Source organism: Euprymna scolopes, chromosome 28 (genome assembly GCF_053919585.1).
Source record: "Euprymna scolopes isolate OS-2025 chromosome 28, ASM5391958v1, whole genome shotgun sequence".
Taxonomy (NCBI): domain Eukaryota; kingdom Metazoa; phylum Mollusca; class Cephalopoda; order Sepiida; family Sepiolidae; genus Euprymna; species Euprymna scolopes.
Genome location: NC_136509.1, coordinates 57,062,362 through 57,088,538, shown reverse-complemented (window position 1 = coordinate 57,088,538; position 26,177 = coordinate 57,062,362). Strand labels below are relative to the sequence as shown.

Here is a 26,177-nt window from a genome sequence, read left to right as displayed (position 1 = left end):
CTGGTTATGTTGTACGAAGGAAAGGATGCAAGATCTGATTGTGGAAATTATCGAGGTATCTCACTGCTGACTGTAGCTGGAAAAGTATTTGCACGGCTCTTGCTAAACCAATTGGAGAAGTATATATGTCCTGATATCCTTTCGGAATCCCAGTTTGGTTTTAGAGGTGGACGAAGAACCGTAGATATGGTGTTTTCTGCTAGACAGCTTTTGGAAACATATATAGAGCAGCGTATGCCTTGTTGCCAGATGTTTGTGGACGTGACCAAGGCGTTTGATGTAAGGTTCTCTGGAAAGTGCTGGAAAAATTTGGCCCTACGCCTGTTTTTATGGAAAAGTCAAAGCAACTTCATCATTGTATAAGAGGTTGTGTCAACTTCAATGGTCGGCTTTCAGAAGAATTCCCATTTTTATAATATAATGAAGCAGGATGATATAGCTGCACCAACATTGTTTTTGCTTTATCTGACTGCTGTGCTCTGGTATGGTTTCCGCGATTGTGATATGGGTGCTTCAAACAACTGGAAATGTGTTCAACCTCAGATGATTCCAAACCAAAACACTTGTTAGTGATGGACTTGTTAGGGAGCTGTTGTAGTCTGATGATGCTGACCTGGTGACACACTCCTCAGTAGATATGCAACTAGTCATGGCTCTCTTCACGAATGCTTCGGACTGACAGCAAGTCATGTACACTTCCGCTTGTGATGTGTATATGGAATCTGATATCTTCGTCTGTGGAAAGCGCCTTGAAGTCATAAAAAATTTTGCCTGTCTTAGTAGTACCTTATCAAATGATGGCACTCTTGATGCAGAAATAAGATAGAGAATCAGCAAGGCATCAGACGCATTTGGAAGGTTACAAGATAGTCTGGTCAGACGATGATCTAACTCTGACAACTAAAATTTTATTTTATTAATAGATTTTAACTTGTTTAATTAAGACACATACGCATAAACACACACAAATATGTATGTATATATATATATATATATATATATATATATATATATATATATATATATATATATAAGTCAACGTGTCTGTGTGTGTGTCTCTGTATATTTCCCTACGCAATCACTCTGTCAATTTTTAGTTTACAGACTCGAAATTTGATATACAGGGTGCTGAGATTTGGGAAAATTGATGTGATCGGTTTTTGGCCAGAAATTTGGCCATTAAGGGGTCAAAGTTCAACGATTTGACCTTTGAGAACTCTACCAAACTCCTACGGCAATTTTCGGTCTACGCACTTGAAATTTTAGATATAGGTTCCTTGGACATGGATCTAACTTAATAAATTGATTTGAGCCCAAAACAATAAATTTTAAGGGGTCATAATAGGGGTCAAAGTTTAAAAAAATTGACCTCTGCGGTCTCTTCAAAATTACTCAGATAATTTCTGGTCTAAATATTTGAAATTTTACATAAAGGGTATTCAGAGATGGGGCAAGCTTTATCATCAATTTGGGACGGAAATTTTTAGTTACCAATATATAAATGTATGTATGTCTGTTTGCATGTCTGCCTTAAACTTTCAATAAAGGCGACGGATTTTACCAAGATTAGTATCGTTTTTAAGTTCGACCTTTCATACGACAAATATCGAAAAATTGACTAAAAACATTAATATCTTCCCCTTCAACTAGGCACTTTTCTACAGGGGGGGGTCAGTTTTTTCGCCGATATTTTTTAAAGTTATCCTCTCCTTTAGATTGTCTAGCCTTAATTTTAAAAAATGTCGCTTCCGGTTTGGCGGTGGTCGTAGCAGCATAAATGTTAGGCTTTACCCCGTTCTTTTCCTCCTTTGTGGTACGGGTTCGAGCCTGCCTTCCGACTACCACTTTTTTTTGTGGAACATACACATCCAAACACCCGGGCAACGCCGGGCTGAAATGCTAGTATATATATATATATATATATATACATATATATATATATATATATATATATATATATATATATATATATATATATATATATACTAGCCGTACCCGGCCACTCGTTGCTGTTGCTCAGTTTGTTAAAATGGAACACATTCCTCATAAAAAATTGCATTTTTTGCATTTTGTATTGTTTATTTATTTTATTATTTTTGCAATTTTTTTTATCAATAAAAGATGTGTTTTTTCCCCCAAGAAAAGGTGAATTTTTACCATAAATTGTTTGGTGAAAGTTTTTTTTGTTTGTTTTTTTTTTTTTTTCAGGAATTTTGTTTTAAAAGAAAGTTGGCAGTAAACATTTCTTTTTGAAAGCAGAATTTTTATTACAAAAAGAAAAGTTGAATGTTTTATATAAACCCTGTAAATAGTTAGGTGAAAGTAGAGAAAAGTTAGATTTTTTTTTCAAGAAAATGTACAAATTTTTTTTTTTTGTCAATAGATGTTAAGAAAATAAACGGAAAAAATACTCCCATCATTAATTAATTCTGCAAAAAAATAAATAAAATGTTGGTTTAGTGTTTCAACATTCGAACAACGCTCGGCTGAATCTGGTGATTGCCGGTCGAACCCTAAACTAATTGGAATCCGGTGCGGGGGGGGCGGAGGTTAAATTCTGCATGAGTACCATTCTTTTTAATTTTGTCTTTGTTCAATTTTTTGTGTGGGCTTTTAGCGATTGCAAACTAACAAATTTAACCAAAATGAAAAAATTCAACAATTAAATAATTTTAATAAGTGCCCAGCTCCTAATACAAATTCTAGTAAATCAATCCTCCTTATTGGAAACACTGAAAGGAAGGACGAAACCAAATTATTGCCAGTATGTTTGGGAGAGGTTCTATAGGTGTATCACAAAGTAGCCATTAAAAATGATGATCAGAACCTTAATAATTCCTTACTATTTTTTTAAGCTTATAACTACTTGAAAATATAATTCAAACCCCATTTTTTTTCAATTAAAGAAGCAAATACCAAATTTTTAAAAAATAACAGGTTTAATAGCAAATTATGCAATATTTTTTTCTTTAAAGCGGTTTTCTTTTAAAATAAATATAAAGAAAATCAATATATTTTGACTTGCTTATAAATATATGAATATATATGCCAAAATATCATTTACCTAAAAAAATATTAAATGGGTAGTTCCATTCTCCATTGTTAAGAATTTATCCATATTTATATTTTAAATTCCATGTATTTTTTAAATAAAAGGATTTTTTAAATCTATTTTTTTTTAATTGTGCTTCTCCCAAACAAATATAATCAAGAAAATAACATTCAACAATTGTACTTTATATATATAAAACACGAAATATTAAAAAAAAAAATATATATATATATATTAACGAAAGAGAAATAATTCCATTTTTAAACGAAAAAAGTCAATTTGATATATAAAAGTTCCGTTTAGTGATGTCACGTGATGACACGCGGTGTGAAATGATTGTCCCCAAATAAAAAAAATGGCCCATCCGTACCAAGAAAACCAAATATTTATTATAGGAAAAGTATGTATAATGTTATAATTACAAAGAGATATATAGAAACACGCATGCGTACCATAAACATATTATACCAAAATGTGGAAGCCATCCGTCCAGTGGTTATTTAGACTATTAATTACGAACGAACCAAGAGTTTCATTTATATATATATATATATATATATATATATATATATATATATCCAACGCATTTTAAGGAAACGCATGTACTATATGCTATAATGAAAATTAAGGCATCTGAATAATAATAATAATAATAATAATAATAATAATAATAATAATAATATTGCTTTTCATGCTAGCATTTTTCTAAGATATATATATATATATATATATATATATATATATACGGCATATATTATATATAGATGTACGCAAGTCACAGTGGATGTAAGTCTATGGCAGAGCGGAAAAGACTGTGACGATATCGAGATCAAGTTATTTTTGTGAGTGAATGTGACGTCATGCTAAGGTCATAGTGAACACTAGCAGCAGTAAAAAAGGGGAAAGAGGAAAAAAAGAAATTTTCCCCGTTGAGTCAGTATCCCACTGAACTAAACGAATATTTTTTCCACCTTTTCCACTACAATATGAGGCAAAGGTGGGGGAAAATGGAGGATTTTCTTAATGAACCTTCCTTGATGAAGATGGAAGCGATGAGGAAAGGTAAACTATTAAAAGTTGGCGAACGTTAGGAACTGGATGTTCGAAAATCAATGAGAAAGGGGGCGATAATGAAAACAATTGCTGAACACACGGTGAACGAGCAAGTGTTTGAGGAGGAAATACTCGATTAGTTACCAATTGAAACAATGAGCCTAATTGCTTAACAGAGCTCTAGAAAATTTGAATCTGGGCGAAAGTCGAATTAGCGTGAATAGAGCAGGAGATTAGGTTTCAGGAGCTAAAACTGAGCAGGACCGAGCAGGAAATGAACCGAGAACAGTTTGACCTAACAAAGCATGTCAGATTGGTACCGAAGTTTGTAGAAGAAAATATCGACGAATATTTCCCTCACTTCGAGATGATGGCAACAAACTTAAAATGGCCAAAGAAATATTGGGCTATGTTGCTGCAGATAGTGTTGACTGGGAGAGCACAGAAAGTCTATGCAACACTGACGGTGGAGGACTGCTCAGATTACGAGGAAGTAAAGAGGGCCATTCTACGGAGCTTCGAGCTAGTACCAGAAGCTTATTGGCAAAGGTTCAGAAACCAGCAGAAAATGGAAACCAAATCCTATGTGGAATTTACAAAGGATAAGGAGCGTCTGCTTGGAAATCCTGAATAGATGCCAGAGGAGTTACGGATATATCTGAGTGACAAAAAGGTGGACACGGGCTACGAGCTGACAGCCCTAGCAGATGAGTACATGATCACACACAAGCGCGAGAAGGCTAGACCCAACACCATGAGTCGAGGAGATTACCCATCAAGACCCACTATGAAGGTGGAGAAGAAAACTAGCACTCAGACAAGCGCAGAGAATCGAACACCACCGGAGCAAGGTGACTGGAGGACATGTTATAGATGCGGAAAATTGGGACACATAGCATCCCAGAATTGGACAGGTCTTGAATCTAAGACAGTGGAGGTTAAGCCACAAGGAGCTGTGGTAACGGATCGGAGAAACCACACGTTTCAATCATTCATCAGAAAAGGCCTTATCCAAAACAGGAAACACAAATACCTGTTACAGTACTGAGAGATACGGGGTCATCTCAATCCTCGATGTTAAAGAAAAAACTGCCACGTGGCAAGCTAAGGAGATCACGAAAACAGGTAGTGATCAAAGCAGTAGGAGGAGGCACCTAAAAATACCATTATGCCTAATCCAGCTAACAGCGGATGGAGCGACCATGACAATCGAAGTGGGAGTGGTAGAAAAATTGCCCATGGAAGGGGCATCTCTGTTGCTGGGAAATGATGCGAAAATGGAGGTACCACATCAACAGGAAAACAACCGTCAAAACTACGATCGTACATAGTGCAGAGGCCTGATAAGCAGGATAGAAAATGGTCGAAAATACCAAAATGGCCGAACGAGTTGCGAAAAATCCAGCTGCGTCACATTAACCGTCGACTGTTGATTTTGTCAAGGATTACTTACAAAAGGATTACTTACAAAAGGATTACTTACAAAAGGATTACTTACAAAAGGATTACTTACAAAAAACTGTTCATTTTGTCTTTGGCTTATTCTTTGCTGGTTGTCAAAGATTAGTTCGATGACGATCAGGTGCCATCTGTCTATCATGGTAATCCTTAACGAGCGAGGTGTTCTGATTCAGAACTCTATTCATACTGTTTCTCAAATAATGAGTTTGATGTATCGTCATAGCTTTCCTTGCAGTTGTACAGACAGTAAGTTGCAGTTTCTTTCTGCCCGAGCCCATACTGAGCGATTGTCCTGACCATTGTGCCCAGAGGTATCTTCTGCTCAGCACAACCGAATGCAAAACCATGAACAGGATTATTTCTGTTTACTTTCGTAATCCATCAGTCACCTGCTTTCCATGACCTCACGCTACTCTGATCGGGGGGGGGGGGGTAAAGTGGGCTTTCGATGATGCCCAGGGGTCTCCCGCAGACTAGTGGAGAAAAGGATGCGCCTTATTTTTTCCTTTGACAATAGTGCTGTCCCGCTACCCATAATATTTGTTTAATTGAACTAAAATTAAATTAAGTAACCAAGAAGATAAGTTAATGGCAATATAAATGCAATAATATACACATTTTCTTTCACTTTCCTTTATATATATATATATATATATATATATATATATATATATATATATATATATATAAAGAGAGAGAAAATATTTTTTCTTTTTCCTTACCTCCATTTGAAGCGTTGTGTTAATTGAAGATTGAAAATAATTACGTATAGAAATGAATACGTTTTGAAAGCTGAAAACAACGCATCTTTTTTTTTTAAATATATGAACAAATTTATTTGCTTATATCAGATATATTTCGATGTTAAACATCCTTATCAATGTAGAGTCTGTTTTTTTTTTTTTTTCTTTATCGCATGGTGGAATTCTGCGTGCTAGAGTGGTAGTAGTAGCCAGATGGTCTTGGTAACGGCTCGATATTTTAAATAAAATAAAAACAGTCATCAGCAGGAGTGTCGCTGATATAAGCAAATAAATTTGTTTATATTTTTAAAAGAAAGCGTTGTTTTCAGCTTCAAAAAGGGATTCATTTATATACGTAATTATTTTCAATTTTCAACTAACACAACGCTTCAAATAGAGGTAAGGAAGAAGAAAAAATTTTTCTCTCTTAATTTCAATTTTGCGCGGCTGGCGCGACACTCCTACTGATGACTGTTTTTATTTTATTTTAAACTAGCAACAGTACGCGTCGTTGACTGGGTTCAAAAGCAGCCTACAAAAAATGGACTCTGATTTATGAAAGTATGATAGGTTAGTAAAAAGAAGCGTTGTAAATTTGGGTTGAATTTGGCGGTATCAAAACCAAAGCAAAATATGATGAAAGTAAAAATAAAATAAATAAAGCTCATAATTTATTATACCATATCTGTTCACACTGAAACACTTACCACAATCTTGTGTGGATCTATATTAAAAAACCTTGTTAAACTTTGTGACATATTTCCATTCTATGGAGGTCAGGTGCGAACGAACACCCAATAATTTTATTATACCATATTTCTTCAAACTGAAACATAATTATCAAAGTTTACTTACGCAGATAGATATGAAAAATCTTTATTAAAGTCAGTGCCTATTTCCATTCTTTGGAGGCCAGGCGCGAGCGCGGACCCCACAATTTTATTATACCATCCCTATTTAAGTTAAAACATACTTATCAAAGTATTCTTATGTACATCTATATCAAAAATACTTGTAAACGTTTATTTCCATACTTTGTGGACCAGGCGCGAACGCAGACCCCACAATTTTAATGAACCACGGTTCTGCCAGATCAAACACACCTATTCCTGTGTCTCGATACATCTTTTATCATTATATGTAATCAGTTTTTTTTAAATAGTTAACCATATAGGAGCCTATTCGTGACAGACACACACACACACACACACAGACATTCAGCTTTATATTATAGATATCGAGCCGTTACCAAGACCATCTGGCTACTACTACCACTCTAGCACGCAGAATTCCACCATGCGGTCAAGAAAAAGAAAGAAAAAAACAGACACTTCATTGATAAGGCTGTTTAACATCGAAATATATCTGATATAAGCAAATAAATTTGTTTATATTTTAAAAAAATGCGTTGTTTTCAGCTTTCAAAACGTATTCATTTATATACGTAATTATATATATATATATATATATATATATATATATATATATATATATATATATAAACTGTTGCTGTTGTTGTTATTGATATTTTTCTGCTTTTATAGTTACCCAAACATTAAAAATGTGTTCAAACTTAAGCACGTAACGGCCAATGAATGATTTATAAACGTTGGGCATTTTTGAAATTAGGGATTATTTTACTTTACTTGTTGTTATTGATTTCTTCAGTCGCTGTTGTTGTTGTTGTTGTTGTTGTTGTTGTTGTTGTTGTTGAATTTTTGTTTTGAAATTTATTGTTGAATTTTTGTTTTGAAAATAGCGACTCTTAACAGGTAATTAGGTAATACTATAATAGGTTCTAATAAGAGTAAAATAAATAAAATAGTGAATAATAATAGGATTGAATATAGTGAACTACATTTGGTGAGAAAATGTAACTGTAAAATTCCTAATGAATGTCCATTGGAGGGCAATCGCTTAATTTCTGAAATGGTATACAAATTCGAAGTTAAGGTGGATAATAGTAAAAAGATATACTTAGGGGGAACAGGATATTTTGGAGTTGGGTGGGGTGTTTCACATGGGGTTTAAGGAATTCATTCTTTTCTCCAAATCTGGAATATGTTATTACCGATATGATGAACAGAAAAGAGAAGTGAAGTTGAGATGGCGAACAGCGATCTGCTATCTAGAAAATACTGCCATAGGCTCACCTGTTATATTTAAGTGACCCCCATGTAAGTGATAGGAATTAAATCTGAAAGATAATACAGTTTCTTTAAGAGAAAAATAATTTGAGTTGAAGAGAAAGAAAGAAAAAGGGGAAAAGAAAATTAAAGAAATATGGTTACAAAAGAAAAAGAAGAGATTCACATGAAAAGATAAAGGAGAAAGAATATAAAATAATGGGATAGAGAAAAGAAAAAGTAATCTCTAGAGAGGAAAATAGAATCATCTCAAAAGATGGGTGGCTGGAAAGTACGTTTGATAAAAACCATTGTGTTTTTAGAAATAAGGGATTTTTGGCTGGCTGGCATTGAAGAGAACGCATCGCCCCTGGGCTCTGGCCCAATGTGCAGAAACCCCCAGAAAAGCTAAGTTTAAAATCTTTTGTTCCTAGCTGGGAGATTGTCTAAACGAACCTAGTTGTAACGACCTGCATCAGAAAGCCGTCAAGAACCCAAAGAACTCAACTGTATGCAAGTGTACCCTGTATATCTTAAAAATATTTTATGACTAATTATTTTATTTGTTTATAAGAAAATGGCCCCGAGTTTTTCTTTACTTATCGAATACCAACCTGGGTGAGGATGCAGTTCATTTCAGATGCCAGACAATGGAAGACACAGACAAGATTCAGCACTAATTCAAAGTGATGGCCACACACTTTGAGTCATGCACGTTTTGCGTGCCCTGAGCGGTATTTTCCAGTGACCAGTGAGAGTCTGGTCACCTTTGAAGGGTACACCACTAGAGAGAGCTAAGAGTGTAATCCTACTGGTTTGCATTTACGGTTCTGTGAAGCAGGATCCGACGAATGCAACTCAGAAGTCATGGGGTTATATTATGATGCCGTTGACACAGGATATTCCATTTCTATGAGAAATGCACGAACGAGTGATAACGGACACGCTTTTTTTTCGAGTGGCTGGAACTGTATTTCTTGAGAGAAAAACCATTGAAAAGAAATAGAAAATCGCACAAAAAAGTGTTAAAAAATCGAAAGTAAAAGGACAGAAATTTTGTTTAAAAAAAATCGAAAGAAAAAAGAACTTTGAAAATAAATAACATGAAAAAAAAGAAAGATTGAAATTGAACTTTGAAGGCATAGCTAATAATAATAGCCAGCCCATCAGTTGCAGAAAGAAAAAGTGCAGCGAGGAGCAGGGAGGGCAACGACAGAGAGAGAGAGAGAGAGAGAGAGAGAGAGAGAGAGAGAGAGAGAGAGAGAGAGAAAGAGAGATTAAGAAAAGGAAGCAGTCAAGAAGAGAAGTAAGTGACGATTTTTTGTTTGTTCCTATTGCTTCGCTTAATTTTTTTTTTTTTTTTTTTGCGCATGTTGTCGGTGTGGTTTTCCCGAGCAGAGTCTCCCGTAGCAAATCTTAATATGCAACGCATTGTTGATTCCACCCTTTCAGAGGAAATGCGAAAATATTTAAATGGTAGTCGAGGAATGTGTGTTTGTTTGAATCGTGTGTCTGAAGACAGTTGTATCTATATCTATGCATGCCGCATGAAGTGGACGATAAAAAAAATCGTCGTTTTGGTGTCTTCTACGCTCCTTCTGCACAACAAAAACGACCCGTTTCTTGAGCGAATTGTGACGTGTGATGGAGAAGTCGATCCTATACGCAACCAGTGACGTTCGGCATAGTGGTTGGATGCCGGATAAGCTCTACAACACTTCACGAAGCCGAAATTGCACCAAAAAAATATGGAGAGGGAAAGACGATATAGAAAGAAGAAACAGATTGATATAGAGGAAGGGAAGGGGAAAACAGGAGGACCCCAGCACCATGGCTAGTCTGGAGCAGAGGAGATAGGGGCGCATAAGAGTGTTCCTCGCCCATCACTGGTAGCAGTCCGTTGGGTTAGATAGAGGTGCGGGCGAAGGTCGCGTAGCAAGGGTATCAAAGAATAATAATTGAAGCCCCGAGCGTCAGCCTGGCTTTGAATTTTTAAAAGAAAAATAAAATAAACAGTCTAAAAAGAAAAAGTAAAAAAAAAAAAAAATGAATCGAATGACGGTTGTATAATCGTTTAAGGAAAAAGGATATATATATATATATATATATATATATATATATATATATATATATATATATATATATATATATATATATATATATATCCTTTTTCCTTTTTTTGTATATTTTATAAAGCTCCCCTCTTCGGTAGAGCACTCTCGTAAATTATCTTACTCGCTACTTAATTTAGCTGAAATAATGCGAAGCTCGCGGTTTGTTTACAAACAAACGTTTGAGCCCTCTACGAGTGGCGGACGGATGTTTATTTAAATAGACGTTCGGACAGTTTAATTTCGGCCACCGATTCCGTAGTCAGGGGGTAGGACTGCCGACTGTCATCACGACGGTTCTAGGTTCGATCTTCGGCTTGGGAGAGGTGTTAGTCTAGCGGCACTGATGAGTTGTGAAACAACGAAACAGGTCTGTATGTCGATGACTAAAATATATTTTATATATATATATATATATATATATATATATATATATATATATATATATATATATATATATATATATAGGGAGAAAAGATAAAGGTAAACTAAACAGAGAAAGATAGAGACAATGTATATTTGTGCGACACGCTAACAGGTTTTGAAGAGAGAAAAAAAGACGAAGTAGAAATTAATACAGAAAAGAAATAAGAAAGAAAAGAGACAACGACAGCTAACAGTTTTAAAACAGAATGAAATAAAGTGCGATTGTTTTCGTAGTTCTGAGGTTAAGTTGGTTTAAGGTAAAACGAAACGTCATGTTTTCCGTATTATTTTTTTTTTTTTTTTTGATCAGTTTATTGTTGGCTAACACGTTATATATGTTATCAAGAGATAGAGAGAAATAAATAAGGAATTTCACGAAGTTCCCAGTCGATTGCCAAACGCATAGTCGGTGATGTCGCGTGTTGGCGGATTGAGATGCAAGGAAAATTGTGTCTGGGGACGCAAAGGGTACTGAGGAAATTGCAATAAACATTGCACTGAAAGTAAGGATGAGTTGAGTTGCTGACGCGAAACAAAAGGCATGAAGAAATGTAATGGAAAAATGCAGCGAGGAAGCTGGAGAGAATTGGTCAAATACGATGTGATCCCTGTAGGAGAGGTGTGAAAAAGTACAGAGTGCACTGTGTGTATAAGTCATGAAGTTTGACTCAAGAATTTAACAGAACAAAAAATATGTCCGCGTGAGATGCCAGAGAAAAGGGCATTTGGGAATAAATACCATAGATATGTGATTTCTTCGCCTGGTCCGCGATGCATGGCCGACTCCGAGACTCACTGGTGAACGGTAAATCGCTGAGAATAATGCACCGTGAGATAGAGAGGTCAAATAAGAGAGAGAGAGAGAGAGAGAGACGCTCTCGCCGAGATAACCCGAAAAATGGTTGTGAACAAGGCCACAAATAGAACATGAATGTGGATTTAACGGTGCGGCTGCTAGTCGTTTTGATTTTACTCTGTTTTCTTTCAGTTACCTTAAGCTTTCAGATTGAAACCTCTGGAGACCTTCAAAACACCTTGATCTCCATCCTTTTCGGTCATTCACCTCATCTTCAAGACTCTTGTATGGTATGTTCACTGCGGACAAGTTACTCTTCAACTTGTCCTTGTACCTAAGTGAAGTGAATAGTATCAGTAAGTAAAGAATTGCCTTTTAGAAAGGTTTTATTAACTGTAAAATACACGTACGCTCTTGAAAGGATCGAGCGGGAAAATGAAACAGAGGGCGCTTTTATTATGAATGTCAATCCCAAGGGGGATAACTCTTAACAACAAATTAAATCATAACATTTTCCCCGTCCTAAAGTATTCAAGTAAGGGGTAATTAATTATAGACAAAATTTTTTTTTTTTTTTTTTTTTTTTACAATCACATAAGAATCATTTTATTTACAAATAACATATGAACCCAAACTGCAGTTTTTTCAGTATTTAGTCACAAAATCCTTATATTTACTAGGGAATTGTCGAACTCGGGACGACCTCCGCACAGATTGGCAGGAATGCTGATTTTCAGTATTATTTTTTAGTGAAATCTGATTATCTTCAAGATCAGACGATTGATTTTTGTCTTCCTCATGACTAATGTTTTCATTAGTAGAAGGTTCAAATAAAGTCTCTGAAGTAGTAGGATTATTATTAGAGTTTTCTTCATTTGATGAGTTTGGAGCTAAGTCTCGAACGTTGACAGTGGTTTCAGTACCAGAAGGTAGTTGAACATAAGCGTAGTGGGGGTTGACATCTATTAGGGTGGCAGGCGTTACAGGAGGGTCATGTTTACTTGTTTTAGTGTGGTTTCTAATATATATTGGGCCTGGTTTAACCCAAGAAGGAATTGAAATTCCGGAAGCAGATTTACGACTATATTTAAAAAGTCTATCATGGGGAGTCATATTAGTGGCAGTACAAAGTAATGATCTAATTGAATGAAGTGCGTCCGGTAGTATGTCTTCCCAATAAGGTAGTTTCATTTGATTAGAATGTAATGTTGTTTGAATGGCCTTCCATAAGGTACCGTTGAGTTTTTCAATCTGTCCATTACCTTCAGGATGATACCTACTTGTTTTAGAAGTAGCAATTCCTTTTTTGTGTAAAAATCCTTTATTTCTCTTGCTAAGAAATCAGAAGCACGGTCAGTATGTATCATGTCAGGCAAACCAAAAATTGAAAAGAGTTTGTTTAGACAGTGGATAATGGTTTTGCTTGTCATATCTCTGCAAGGAAAAGCGAAAGGAAAACGGGAATACTCATCAATTAGAGTAAGTAGATATTTGTTGCCATGTATAGAAGTAGGTAGAGGGCCTTTAAAATCAAGATTTAATCGTTGAAAAGGTAATATGGCTTGAATGAGAGTCCCTCCATTGGTATTGGCGAATTTGGGTTTCAGTAATTGACAGGATGAGCAAGAGTCAGTAATATTCTTAATTTGATCCAAAGTAAAAGGGAGGTTCCTCGTTCTTATAAAATGGCTTAATCTTGAAACACCAGGATGACATAATTGTTTATGTAAATCACGAAGATCTTGTAGATTGTAAGTAAGAGCAGAGATGCGAGAGAATGTGTCAGCAGCAATATTTTCAGGTCCAGGTCGATAAACTATAGTGAAATTGTATTGGGATAATTCTATACGCCAACGACATATTTTGTCATTCTTAATTTTAGATTTTCTTTTATTGTCGAATATGAAGCTGATGCTCTTCTGATCTGTGATGACTTTAAAGTGCCTGCCGAGTAGAAAATGTCGCCACTTACGGAGAGCTTCTACAATAGCGGCTGCCTCTTTTTCTACTGCATGGTGCTTAATTTCGTTAGTATTGAGAGTTCTTGAAAAAAATGCAATAGGACGACCTTCTTGATTTAGTGTTGCAGCAATGCAATAGTTACTAGCGTCCGTTTCTACTTCAAATTCTTTATTTGGATCTACCGTTATTAAAGTGGCGTCTTTTAGATCATTTTTCAATGTTTGAAAAGATTTTAATACAGATGGAGGTAGTGGAAATTCTTTGTTTTGATTTAGTAATAAAATTTTATCAGAAAATTTTTTAATGAATTTGCAGTAATAGGAAAACATTCCAACTATTCTTTTTTGAGATTTAAGATTCAGCGGAGGTGGCATTTCGAGTAATGGTTTTAGTCTTTGATAATCGGGAGCTATTTGATTATTTTCTATGGTGTAGCCGAGTAGAGTAATAGAACTAGAAGAAATTATGCTTTTATTTTCATTTAAAGTGATGTTATATTGTTTAGCAATTTTGTAGAATTTTTGAAGATTGTAATCGTGTTCTTCTTGATTTTTCCCACATATAGTTACGTTATCAACATACACAAAGGTATCGGTTAGATTTTCTTTTTCTATAATATAGTCTATGCTCCTCTGGAAAGCACTTACTCCATTGGTGACGCCAAAAGGAAGACGAGTAAATTGAAAAAGTTTGCCACTTACTTCAAGCGCAGTGAATTTACGATCAGCATGATTTATAGGTATTTGGTGATAAGCAGATTTTAGGTCGAGAGTAGAGAAGATGTTATATTGAGCGATGTCGTCTACCATCTTATTGATATTAGGCATTGGGTAAGCGTCTAGTCCCGTGAATCTATTGATGGTATCGCTGTAGTCGACTACCATTCTTTTCTTATGATTCTCATTCGAAGTTACAAGAACCTGCGCTCGCCACGGAGATATCGAAGGTTCAATTATGCCTTCTTTCAACATTCTAGCAGTCTCTTCTTTTATGAATTTGTTGGCGGCAAAAGTGTAACGTCGGGATTTTGTCGCAATAGGAGTAGTATGAGGAGAAAGATTAGAAAAGAGAGGAGGGGGTGGAACGTTTATGGTAGGAAAAAAATTATTCGTGTTTATAGCTCCAATTATAAGTTTGTCTCTAGGACCGTCGAATTTAAGTGTTACTTTTTTATATTTTTTTAAAATATCTTTTCCGATTATTAAATCAATGAAAAGGTTTTCAATGATTTCAATTGTTATTCCAGAATGGGTTTTATCTTTCAGTATTAAATCCACGACAGCTTCGCCAGTTATTTTAGCATGTTGATCGGAAGCAGCCAGAGCTATAGTTTTGTTTTTAGGTATTGTGAAGAGTTTAAGTTTTTTAGCAGTATTTTCATTAATGAATGTTTTTACACTGCCGGAGTCCACCATAGCGTTCACGAAGTGCCCGTTAATTTGGCATTGAGTGAATGTGAAATCTTTGGAGTTAGTTCCTAGTCAGGATAGAGAAGGTGAGAGGTAGTCAGAGTCGTCATAAAGAACAGCAGTATGAGTGTTAGAAATAGAAGATTTACACACTTTAGCCCAATGACCATTTTTTTTTGCATTTTTTACATTCGGCGTTTCGTGCAGGACATAAATATCGAGGATGACGTGATTTTCCACAGAAAAAACAAACCCCTTTTGGATGCATATTTTCTTTAGTCACAGCTATACGATTGTAGCCCGAAGGATTATTTGTAGCTGCTACAGTAAAGTTATTTGCGTAGCTTATCGAATGCTTTTCTGCTTGTTCAAGAGATCTGGCCGTGGCATATGTGTCTTGTAAAGTCAGGATGGGTTTTTCTAACAGTCGTTGTCGGATGGACGAAGAAGAAATTCCGCCGATGAAAGCTTCCCGAATGTATTGATTTTTGTTTTCTTCAGCAGAAACCGCTTCGAAGTTACATGTTTTGGCAAGCATTTCCAATTGTAGTATGAAGGCATCTATATTTTGTGTTGTTTGTTGCTTCGTCGTCATCAATCGATATCTATTATAAACAATATTTTCAGGTTTTAAATAAGCGGCGTCCAATGTTCTTAATGCACTATCGTAGTCGGTTTTATCGCTTATTAAATCGAAAACAGAGGCTGAAATACAATTGATCAAGGCAAAGAAATTATCTGAAGTGTTTTCGATTAATCCGTTATTATGTGAGCGGATATAATTCTGGAGGGTTAATTTCCAATGCCTATAGGATTTTTCGGAATTAGGGCATGTAGGTTCCACCTCGAATCTGTCGGGACGTAAGATTCGATCCATTATTTTTTTTTTTTTTTTTTTTTTGCAGTTAATAAAATTGAAGTGAATAGTATCAGTAAGTAAAGAATTGCCTTTTAGAAAGGTTTTATTAACTGTAAAATACACGTACGCTCTTGAAAGGATCGAGCGGGAAAATGAAACAGAGGGCGCTTTTATTATGAATGTCAATCCCAAGGGGGATAACTCTTAACAACAAATTAAATCATAACACTAAGCCAAGGACGTCCGACAATTCTTTTACCACCCTCAAATTGACTGTACATCGCAATTTTTGGAATTCTGTCATCGGGCATCCTCAATACATGACCAGCCCACCGCAACTGCGATTGAATAAGGAATGATTCAATGCCAGATATTTTGCATTTTGTGAATAATTTGGCATTTGATACCTTGTCGCGGAGGCTAAGACCACATATGGAGCGTAGACAGCTTTTGTGGAAAACGTCCAGCTGATTAATGTGATGTCTGTATGGGGTCCATGACTCAGATCCATAAAGAAGAATGGAAAGAACAACAGCACGGTAGACAAGGATTTTTGTTTCTAGTCGAATACCCCTTTCGTTCCACAAGCGATGGCGAAGATTTCCAGAGGCAGAAGTGGCCTTAGCAATCCTGTTGACAATTTCATCATCAATAGAACCGCCCTGGTTCACCTTGCTACCAAGGTAAGGAAAGGACTTGACATAATTGATATCATGACCGTCGACTTTCAGCTTGCGTGCAGGAAATCTATACTCTGGTGGATTTTACTTCAACTTGTTTTGGAGTAGGGTGTGGCTGATGCACTACCTCAGTCTTCCTTATGCTAATTGTCAGGCCAAAGGCCTTGCACGCGGCTGAAAATCGATCAAGAAGAACCTGGGCTTCTTAAAAGGATGTGGCTACCAGTGCGGCATCGTCAGCGAAGAGCAAGTCGCGAATAATTTCGCTGCGAAGAAGAGTCTTGGCCTTAAACCGTTGATGGTTAAATAAGCCACTGGATGACCGAAATTGAAACTTGACACCAGTGTCCAAATCATCAAATGCGTGTTTCAGCATTAGTGAAAAGAAGAGCGCAAAGAGGACTGGCGCCATTACACATCCCTGTTTGGTCCCATTCATAACATCAAATGGATCAGACATCATACCATCTGAGACAACATTGGCCTTCATCCTCTCGTGAAAGGAAATGATCACGTTCAGCATGTTTTCTGGAATACCAGGCCTTCTTAAAACTTGCCAAAGAGCATCGCGATTCACAGTGTCGAAGGCTTCCTCAGGTCAACAAACACCATATACAATTCCTGATTTTTCTCACGGACCTTTTCTGCCACCTGACGTAAGAAAAATATCATGTCAGTGGTGCCGCGACCCGACCGAAACCCACACTGGGCTCTGGATACACCTCATCAACGAGACGATTTATGATTCGGTTTAGAATGAGCCTAGCCAGAATCTTTCCTGCAATTGAAAGTAGAGATATCCCCTGATGGTTGTCACAGACATTCTTGACTCCCTTATTTTTGTAGAGATGCTTGATGCAGGCATCTTTGTAGTCCTGTGGAACTCGGCCTGCTTTCCATATCTTTACAAAGAGAGCATGGAGCTTTTTTACCAGCACATGCCCACCATGCTTGTACACTTCAGGCGGAATTGGATCCTTTGGTGATGGGGACTTGCCAGAAGCAATTTGTTTGATGGATTCCCATACCTCCTGATAAGCAGGTTCCAATGACAATTCTGGAATATCTGGATTCTGAGGAATAAAGGACACGACATCGCCGTCAATGACAGATGAGGTGTTTAAGACAGTTTCAAAGTGCTTCTTCCAATGATTGAGAATATCTGATTTATCAGTCAGCAATGCCTCTCCTTCGGCTGTACTTAATGGGGAAGCACCACTTTTCTCAGGACCAAATACCTCTTTCAGACCATCATAGAAGGCTTTCGTGTTCTTGCTGTCAGCAGCTCCCTGCAGTGAAATTGCCTTATTGTGCCACCATTGTTCTTTCATAGCTCGGAGAGCTCGTTGTACCTCACCTTTACACTTTTTGTAGGCCGTGTGCTTCACTGTTGGGTTGTTGTCCTCAATCCAACATTTGTGAGATGAGTACATTCGGTTAATCAGTGCTTTAACTTCATCGTCACTTTCGTCAAACCAATCCTGGTGTTTTCTTTTCGGTATTCCAATGACTTCTACTGCTACAGCTTGAGTTGCTTCTCGCAATGCTTTCGAAGAAGATTCAACATCATCAGTTACATCAACACCCTCAAGGTTTTCATCAAGCTTATTGGAGAGCTCAGTTCTCTTTTCCCTGGATTTAAGAGGCCGCACATCAATGCGTTTGGGGACTGTTGATCTTGTAACTGTGCCTTCGCTCATGCAACGACAGTTTACTTCTGAGAAGGACGTGATCCGAAAGATAGCAAGAAGTGTGGAAAGAGCGAGTGATTTTGAAGTCACTCGTGTGCTTCCGCTTTGTTATGACGAAATGAAGAAAATCCTGAATCTAGGCTGTCTACAAATAATAATAATATCCCAGTCGTGTTTTAGAAGCATGTATGATTTGATTTCCAGATTGAGGGCAACCATTGCGAGGGGCACCGACCGAAAAAAGGAGAAAATATATGTCTTAAGATCTTGTAGCCTGTATGTATGTAATACACACACACACACATGACTTTATACACACATGTTCACACACAGAAGCAATCGATCAACGACCACGTCATAGTTATATACACACCATACAAATTATACACGCAGATATTTAACAATATATCCAAAGTTCTTGATAAAGCCTTTAACAAGGTATGGCCTGAAGAGCTTCTCATGAAAATTAAATCATACAATATTTCTTGATGAATACTTAACATAATCAGATCCTCCCTAGATAAGAGAAAAATCAAGGTTGTCCTAAATGGCAGTATACATAAACAACGTGTTATTAATGTGGTAGTGCCTTAGGGTCGATCCTTGAACCTTTATTATTCCGGATATTCAAAAACGACCTCCCTGATAAAATTATGCTGGGTGTATTTGCTGATGACATCACGCTCTCTAATAAACGTGAGGAAAAAAAACGAATTTACACATATCGAAGGCAATAGAAAGATCGTAGCATTAAATGTTACCATCTATTAATAATAACATTTAATGCTATTAAGACTAAGCGACATCCTTTTAACAGTTGTAAAAAGTTTTCTCAACCACCGATTGCCATAACTACCTGAAAACTTATCGTTTAAACTGCATGGCTTAACATTCACTTGCAACATTCACTTACAACATTCACTTGCAACATTCACTTGCAACATTTACTTGCAACATTCACTTGCAACAAAGAAGGTGGTCTCTCTCAACAGTGATTTTATACTTCTAGAAAGTCACCATTCGTCCATTCATGGAGTATTGTTGCTACATATGAATGCATTCACTACTAGTTTTAATGTTTCCTACATTATCAGCCAACCTCTATGTTGCATACTTGTTCCTGTTTTATGCGAATTAGTAGAGCTTCTATGATGGGAATGCACAGGTTACAATGTGAGACAACTCAAATGGCGGTATTTTTTAATATATTTCTGAATTCATTTTTGTGTCATGTGCTACTAGATATTAGTAGATGGAGATGTTAGAGGAAGACAGGTGATATGTCGTGTTCAATAAATTCACTAAACGCATTTGCTTAATTCATCACGCGCCTGAAGGAGTTGGAAATGTTCGGTTATGGCGAATTTCTTTTGACACTCGAACAGAACGTCTGAACTCCAATCTCTGGTGGTCCTGGATATGACCTTAGGCTGTGTCCGGTGGTGAGGCCCCAGCTTGTGGGCTTTGGGGAGTATGGAGCTACCCTTTGGTTCCCATTGCTTCCAGGTCCACTCTGGCCCGGAGTGGTAGTGCCTGTTGGGGTCCCAACTATGGGTTAAATGGAGACCGACTTGAAAACAAACAAATATATTCTATTAAAAAATCTTTCTTTAAAATCTTTGGATTCGGCATTAAATAACCTGAAGGGGGTTGATATGCCTTAAAACAAACCAATCAACCAATCTCTGGCCCCCCCCCCTCGCCAATCTTTCACGAAAAACACCCGTCTAGCTGAATCCACTGTCAAAAATGTTCCCTACTCTTTATCTGTGCCTAAATCAAAACGTAGATTCCATGAACAAAGCTTCTTTCTTAGAACTGCACGCCTGTGGAACTCTGTTTCATCTGCCTGCTTCCCACCTGACTACAATCTGGATGTCTTCAAGTCCAACGTAAGCAAATTCCTAATGAACCGCCCCCTTAAGTAAACACTTCATTAAATCACCACACTAACGTACTGTACTTGCAATAATCCTTGTCCCTGAGTGGCTTCCGGGCCTTGATAAGTTGTGACCACCGTGTAAAAAAAAAAGTACTTTAATGAAATATGTTCTGATGAACTCATAGCATTTGTGCCCTCTCGATGTACATACACCCAACACACCTGACAAGCAGGAAAATCCCATCCCTTCACTGTTGAGGTTCATAGATTCCAAAGAGCATTCTACTCAGACTGCTAGACTTTGGAATTTCCTCTCTATTCCCTGTTTCCCTTAATAATTTAATTTAAATGTAATGTGGCCAGACATTTCGTTGCTCAACTCCCCACAGTCCCCTGTTAGATATGATCCAAAATAGTAGATCCTTACGTCCAAGTGACATGATCCAAAATAGTAGATCCTTACGTATTCTTTGAGGTAAAAATACGTATTCTTTGAGGTAAAAGAATAAAGTTTTTACAAATTTCATAATGTAATACTTTTAAATATAAACTTACCCGTTTTGCTTCCTCGTAAGTCACCCAGAGGACATTTTCCCGGTCTCTGCTCCATTTCCACCAAACTGTATTGTATTCAAACCAATCTCCATTTGGAACTATAATAATAATAATAATAATAATAATAATAATAATAATAATAAGAAGAAGAAGAAGAAGAAGAAGAAGAAGAAGAAGAAGAAGACCTTATCAGAGAATTGAAAAAATATGGAACTCATGTTCCAAATTCCTTTTAGTTCTCTGAAAGAAAGTTAATATAATATCAATAATCGTATGAGGATTAATAATACTCTGAAAAACCTGGAAAAATACTAGGAACGATTAAAATCAAAGGGAAGACTGAAACATGTAAAAGCAATTACATGTTGCAAACTTATTATTTTGTGTGCGTGAGTCCAATATGACGACAGTTGTTCGTTTATTATGAATAAAGATAAAAGGCTTTTGTATCATTAAAAGAATCCACGTTTGTAGAATCTACAATAAACATACGTATAAGTGAAATTTAGAATAAAAATCATTTTATTTAGACTTAAGTTAAACTATTATTGTAATTCTATTATATAAAGGGCAACTGTCTGTTATGTATGTGTGTGTGTCACAAAATATCAACTTAATAATGGTCCGTTTGTATTTTTTAACTTTTAGTTGGGCATGCAAGCCCAACTAAAAGTTTAAAAAATACAAACGAATATTATTAAGTTGATATTTTCTGAAAGGGCGATACCTCGGAAGTATAATATCTAACATTTAGAAAAAAAATCATTCTTTGTAGTAGAAATATCACATAATGTGGATGAGGGGGGACGTAAAATCGTACCTTTATCCTAGCTGTCTGTTTTACGAACGTGTAAAATATGTTGACGCTGCTCTTACGTTAAAATATCTTAATTTGCAACGCTGTGGGATTTGGATAAGTTTTTACGTTCGATCCCAGCTATTCGTCATTTGTTTTAATCGCTTTTAAGCTAGAAATAATCAGCAACATATACTTTTTTGTTATTGCATTATTATTCTTTCTCCGGTTTAAGGATCCTTCTGAAATAAACACCCACAAAATTAGAATTAAAAAGCGGTTTTAATGGACCGTAAAGGTGATTTTTAAATCAGCATTACTCCAGACAAAATTTATTCTTGGATCGTTAACTGTTCTCAAGAAGTAAACACGTGTGAGGGTAATGGGTGTCGTTGGTCATCCTTGACCACAAATACTTAAAACTGTCTATTCTACTCTTAAGTAAAACTATCTCAGTCACAACACTACCGCATTTACTCCAGGGGTTGTCCTACTTAAACCCAAATTTGAAAAAATTTTATTGAATCATAAATATATACAAAGATTTCATTAGTTTGGAAATAAACAAAAAACAACAAAAATTGTTTAGCAAGGCTATTCCAAGCCTTTCTAAATGATAGATCGCCCACTATTTTCCGGTTTGCTGAAAACACGCAGATCAATCTATAAGTGGGAGTGGAAGTGTGATCTAAGTGTGGGCGAAAAAAGAGAAGAGGAGGGAGTTGGAGATTGGGATGTATCCATCCAAGATAAGTGCAAATAAGGGTGAAAGGCCAAGGACGAATAGAAATAAAAATGGGAAGTGAAGATCTTGGAGGCTTTCTATTGCCAGGGACGGGGAAACTCATTCACTCGACTAGCAAAGAGGCTAGAAATTTAAAAACTTGTATAAAGGACTGGGGTCCGACAGGACCTGGAACCGCGTGCGTCATGCTTAGGCAAGGGTCTTGTACTCCTACTTGATTCCTTTTCTCACATTCAAGCTTGCCACTCTTATTCACCATCTTTCAATCTCCGAAAAATGTAATCTTTTTCAATCACATCTGATCTTGACTTTCAACTGGTTTTTAAAGAACGCGATCAGATCCTGATCAGCAAAAGATTCACTCCCTTGGTCAACTCTCATGTGCGACGTCCATACCACCATCCACGCTACAGCTAAGATTGCAAGAAACACCGTCCGTCTCTTCCTGCCCCATGGCTGGCTGACGTTGTCAATAATGTAGGAAATGTTTAGTGGGTGAGGATGCTTGGCATCACTACAAGCCATCACCATGTTGACGGACCCTCAGTACCGTGGGAGTTCGAGGCATTCAAAGAAAGTGTGCACGGTCATTTTGTCTTCAAATGAATCACAATGAGGACAATCGGGTGTCTTCACTATTTTGGCACTGTGATGCATGGCATCGAGGGCAATGCATTTCACGCAAGTCATCAGTTGAGTGAGAGTTGTTGAGATGACTCGAACCTGGCGCCCAAATCCATTCAAAGTGGATTTTCTCCTTCGACCATCCCAGGCGCCCACAGAGCACATCATCAGCAGCCTCCCTGACTGTATAGTTCCTTTATGGAAAGCTTTTTTCAGCACAGCTCGACATCCTTTAAAGAACTGCCTATATCTACCCTCGACTGAGTCGTTGAGGAATAGGTCGAGAAAGGCACCATTGACCGCCGGGTTCCATGCAGATTCTTTTGTCAAAGTTCGTCTCAAAAAGGCCAGTCTCTCAGCATCTTGGTAGTATGTCAAGTCGGACATCCCCAAGCCTCCCTCACACGGACTTTGCATACAGATCTGCCGGAAAACTCAATGTCTCTTTGTCCTAAAGAAGCGAGGATAGGAGGCTCTCGAGGGCCTTGAGGTTTGTCGCAGGCAGGGGAAGTACAGTCAACCAGTGAGAGGAAATACATAAGTTGCACACACTTGTACCCTTTAAGGAGAGTTTCCTTTAAAGCCAAGAGTGAATCGACACTTTAACCTTTGAGAATAACTCTGACCAATTCCTCTCCAGCTGGAAACCTGGTCTGAACAACATGCCAAGGATTCGAACCGAGCCATCTGTCCAGCAGAAAGGATCTGAAAGGATGGTGACACCATTCCAGATACCCAACTGCAGGCTGACTGACGCACTGCGGTGTATGTTTGCCCTTGTAATCGTTTTATAACGTGTGAGCGCCTCTATCACTACCTCAATGTCTCGGAAGCATGACACAAAGATGTCATTAGCAAACACAGACACCCTGGCTCGTGATCCACCAGGCAACGGGACCCTGCACAAGACTGGGCCTTTTTTCCTTACTCTTTAGCTTGAGAAGTAGCAGCTCCAATGTAAGGCTATATAACAGGGACGACAGCCCTGATGTACTGACCAAGAGAAAGCAAAAGATTGCGTGCTGTTTCCATTGTCTTGCACTACTGCTGTCAGTGTGCGGTACAGAATGGAGGTCCATTTACAGAAGCCCTGTTTAAAACTCTAAAACTCTAAAGTGATAGTCGACCTATCAAAAGCGTTGGACTGATCCTAATTGATTAGTGTGGTTTCCGTGTCATCTTCCATATCTTCTAGTATCGTATGGTCAAATTCGTAGCTGTAATCCAAAACATCTTATGCTTATCAAATTAATTCTGCAAATAATTCAACATATCTTAAAAAAGAGGAATGATTTATTCAATAGATCAGAACTTAGTAATCTATTGCTGAACAATCCACAAGGTGAGAACAAAGAGAGAGAAAGACATACTTATTTGATCAACAATTGGGATAGTAGATAAGAGAGTTTATCATTAAGTTCAATGTTTAATAGCTGCACTGTTGATCACCTATTTTGATCAGGAGGATGATCTGATTTACAGACATTTTTTCATAGATATTCGTGCAACTTTGCAAAAGGAAAAAAGTCACATATAGACAAAATCAACTTTTTGTGTTTATTTAATTTCTTGTTTTTCTGAAATGATAACAAGCAGACCTAAGTCCAATTATCTTAAAGAGGTCACTTATCTTTTCATCATCATCATCATCATCATCATCATCATCATCTCTCTCTCTCTCTCTCTCTCTCTCTCTCTCTCTCTCTCTCTCTCTCTCTCTCTTATATATATATATATATATATATATATAAGTGAAATTGTATGTGTGTGCGTCTGTGTGTGTCTGTGTGTGTATGTGTTTGTGTGTCTGTCTGTCTGTCTGTGTGTGTACATTTCCCTACCAAATAACTCTGTCAATTTCCAGTCTACAGACTCGAGATTTGACATAAAGGGTATTGAGATTTGGGAAAATCTTTTTAATTGGTTTTCGGCCAGAAATTTGGCTGTCAAGTGCTCAAAGTACAACGTTGACCTTTGAAAACTCTACCAAACTCCTCCGCCAATTTTGGGTCTAAATACTTGAAATTTTATATGTACGTTACTTGGACATGGATCAAACTTTTTAATTTGACTTGAGCCAAAAAAAAAAAAATGTTAATTACGGTCAAATTTTAAAAAAAAATTGACCTCTGCAGTCTCTACCAAATTACTTTTTTGGTTTAAGCATTTGAAATTTGACATAAAGTCTATTCAGACATAGGTCAAGCTTTGCAATCGGTTTGGACCGAAAATTTGGCTGTCAAGGGGTAAAAATTCAAAAGATTTGACCTTTGCAGTCTCTAGCAAATTATTCAACTAATTTTGTGTCTAAACATTTGAAATCTTCCATAAGGGTTATTAAGACATGTGGGCAAGCATTTTAATCAGTTTTGGGGCGAAAATTTGGCTGCCAAGAAGTCAAAGTCGAAAGAGTTGACCTTTTCAGACTCCTCCAAACTCCTCCGCCAATTTTGGGTCTAAACACTTGAAATTTTAGATGTAGGTTACCTGGACATGAGTCAAACTTTTTAATATATATATATATATATATATATATATGCACATAAAGTTATGAACAGTATATAGGAAAGCCGGACTGAACTGCTAGTATATATATATATATATATATATATATATATATATATATATATATATATATATATAGGTGTGTGTGTGTGTGTGTGTTTGTGTACAGATTAGATTTAAACTCTTATTAGTTGATTCCACAGTCCTTGTCAGTATGCAATACATGTTCTACTAATTTAGATCATTAAGGCTCGTTTTTTTCTTTGATACATCAGGGTCGTTTTCTGGGTACAGATGTGCTGTGAAGATCTATCAGTGTTGTATCCTATGACTTGTGGTACCAGATGTAGTCTTATGCTATTATATCAGTTCAAGTGGTTTGTTTGTCAAGAGTTTTGTATTCATGTATTCATTTGTATTTGGAGTTAATGCGACTTTATCAGACATTCGCTAACCCCAACATAAGAAAACATTTTGTATCTACCAAGAGGAGCCGAAAGTATGGATTTGTCAGCGATTAACCATCAACACTGAGTCACTATTGTGAGCACTGGGTAATGTCTGATAAACTCCCAGAATCCAAATCTTAAAATGGTATATGAACACCAAGAGAGCCAGTAGAACTATTTCCATCACAAAACTGGCCAAACATTTTGCACAAGACTGTTTTACAAATGAGACAGAAACAGAAAGCAAGCCCG

The 26,177-nt window shown here is 36.8% G+C and overlaps 2 protein-coding genes across 2 annotated transcripts in view; one reads left to right on the top strand and one right to left on the bottom strand.

Moving 5' to 3' along the window:
• Positions 1-26,177, top strand: part of LOC145249653 (inter-alpha-trypsin inhibitor heavy chain H1-like) — a 362,855-nt gene that overhangs the window by 315,711 nt on the left and 20,967 nt on the right. The window lies entirely within an intron of this gene.
• LOC145249655 (sulfotransferase 1B1-like) overlaps positions 1-26,177 on the bottom strand; it is a 57,418-nt gene that overhangs the window by 12,105 nt on the left and 19,136 nt on the right. Inside the window, exon 3 of the mRNA XM_080111427.1 lies at positions 20,807-20,904. Within this exon, the coding sequence (XP_079967553.1) occupies positions 20,807-20,904 (98 nt within the window). The remainder of the gene's footprint in view (positions 1-20,806; positions 20,905-26,177) is intronic.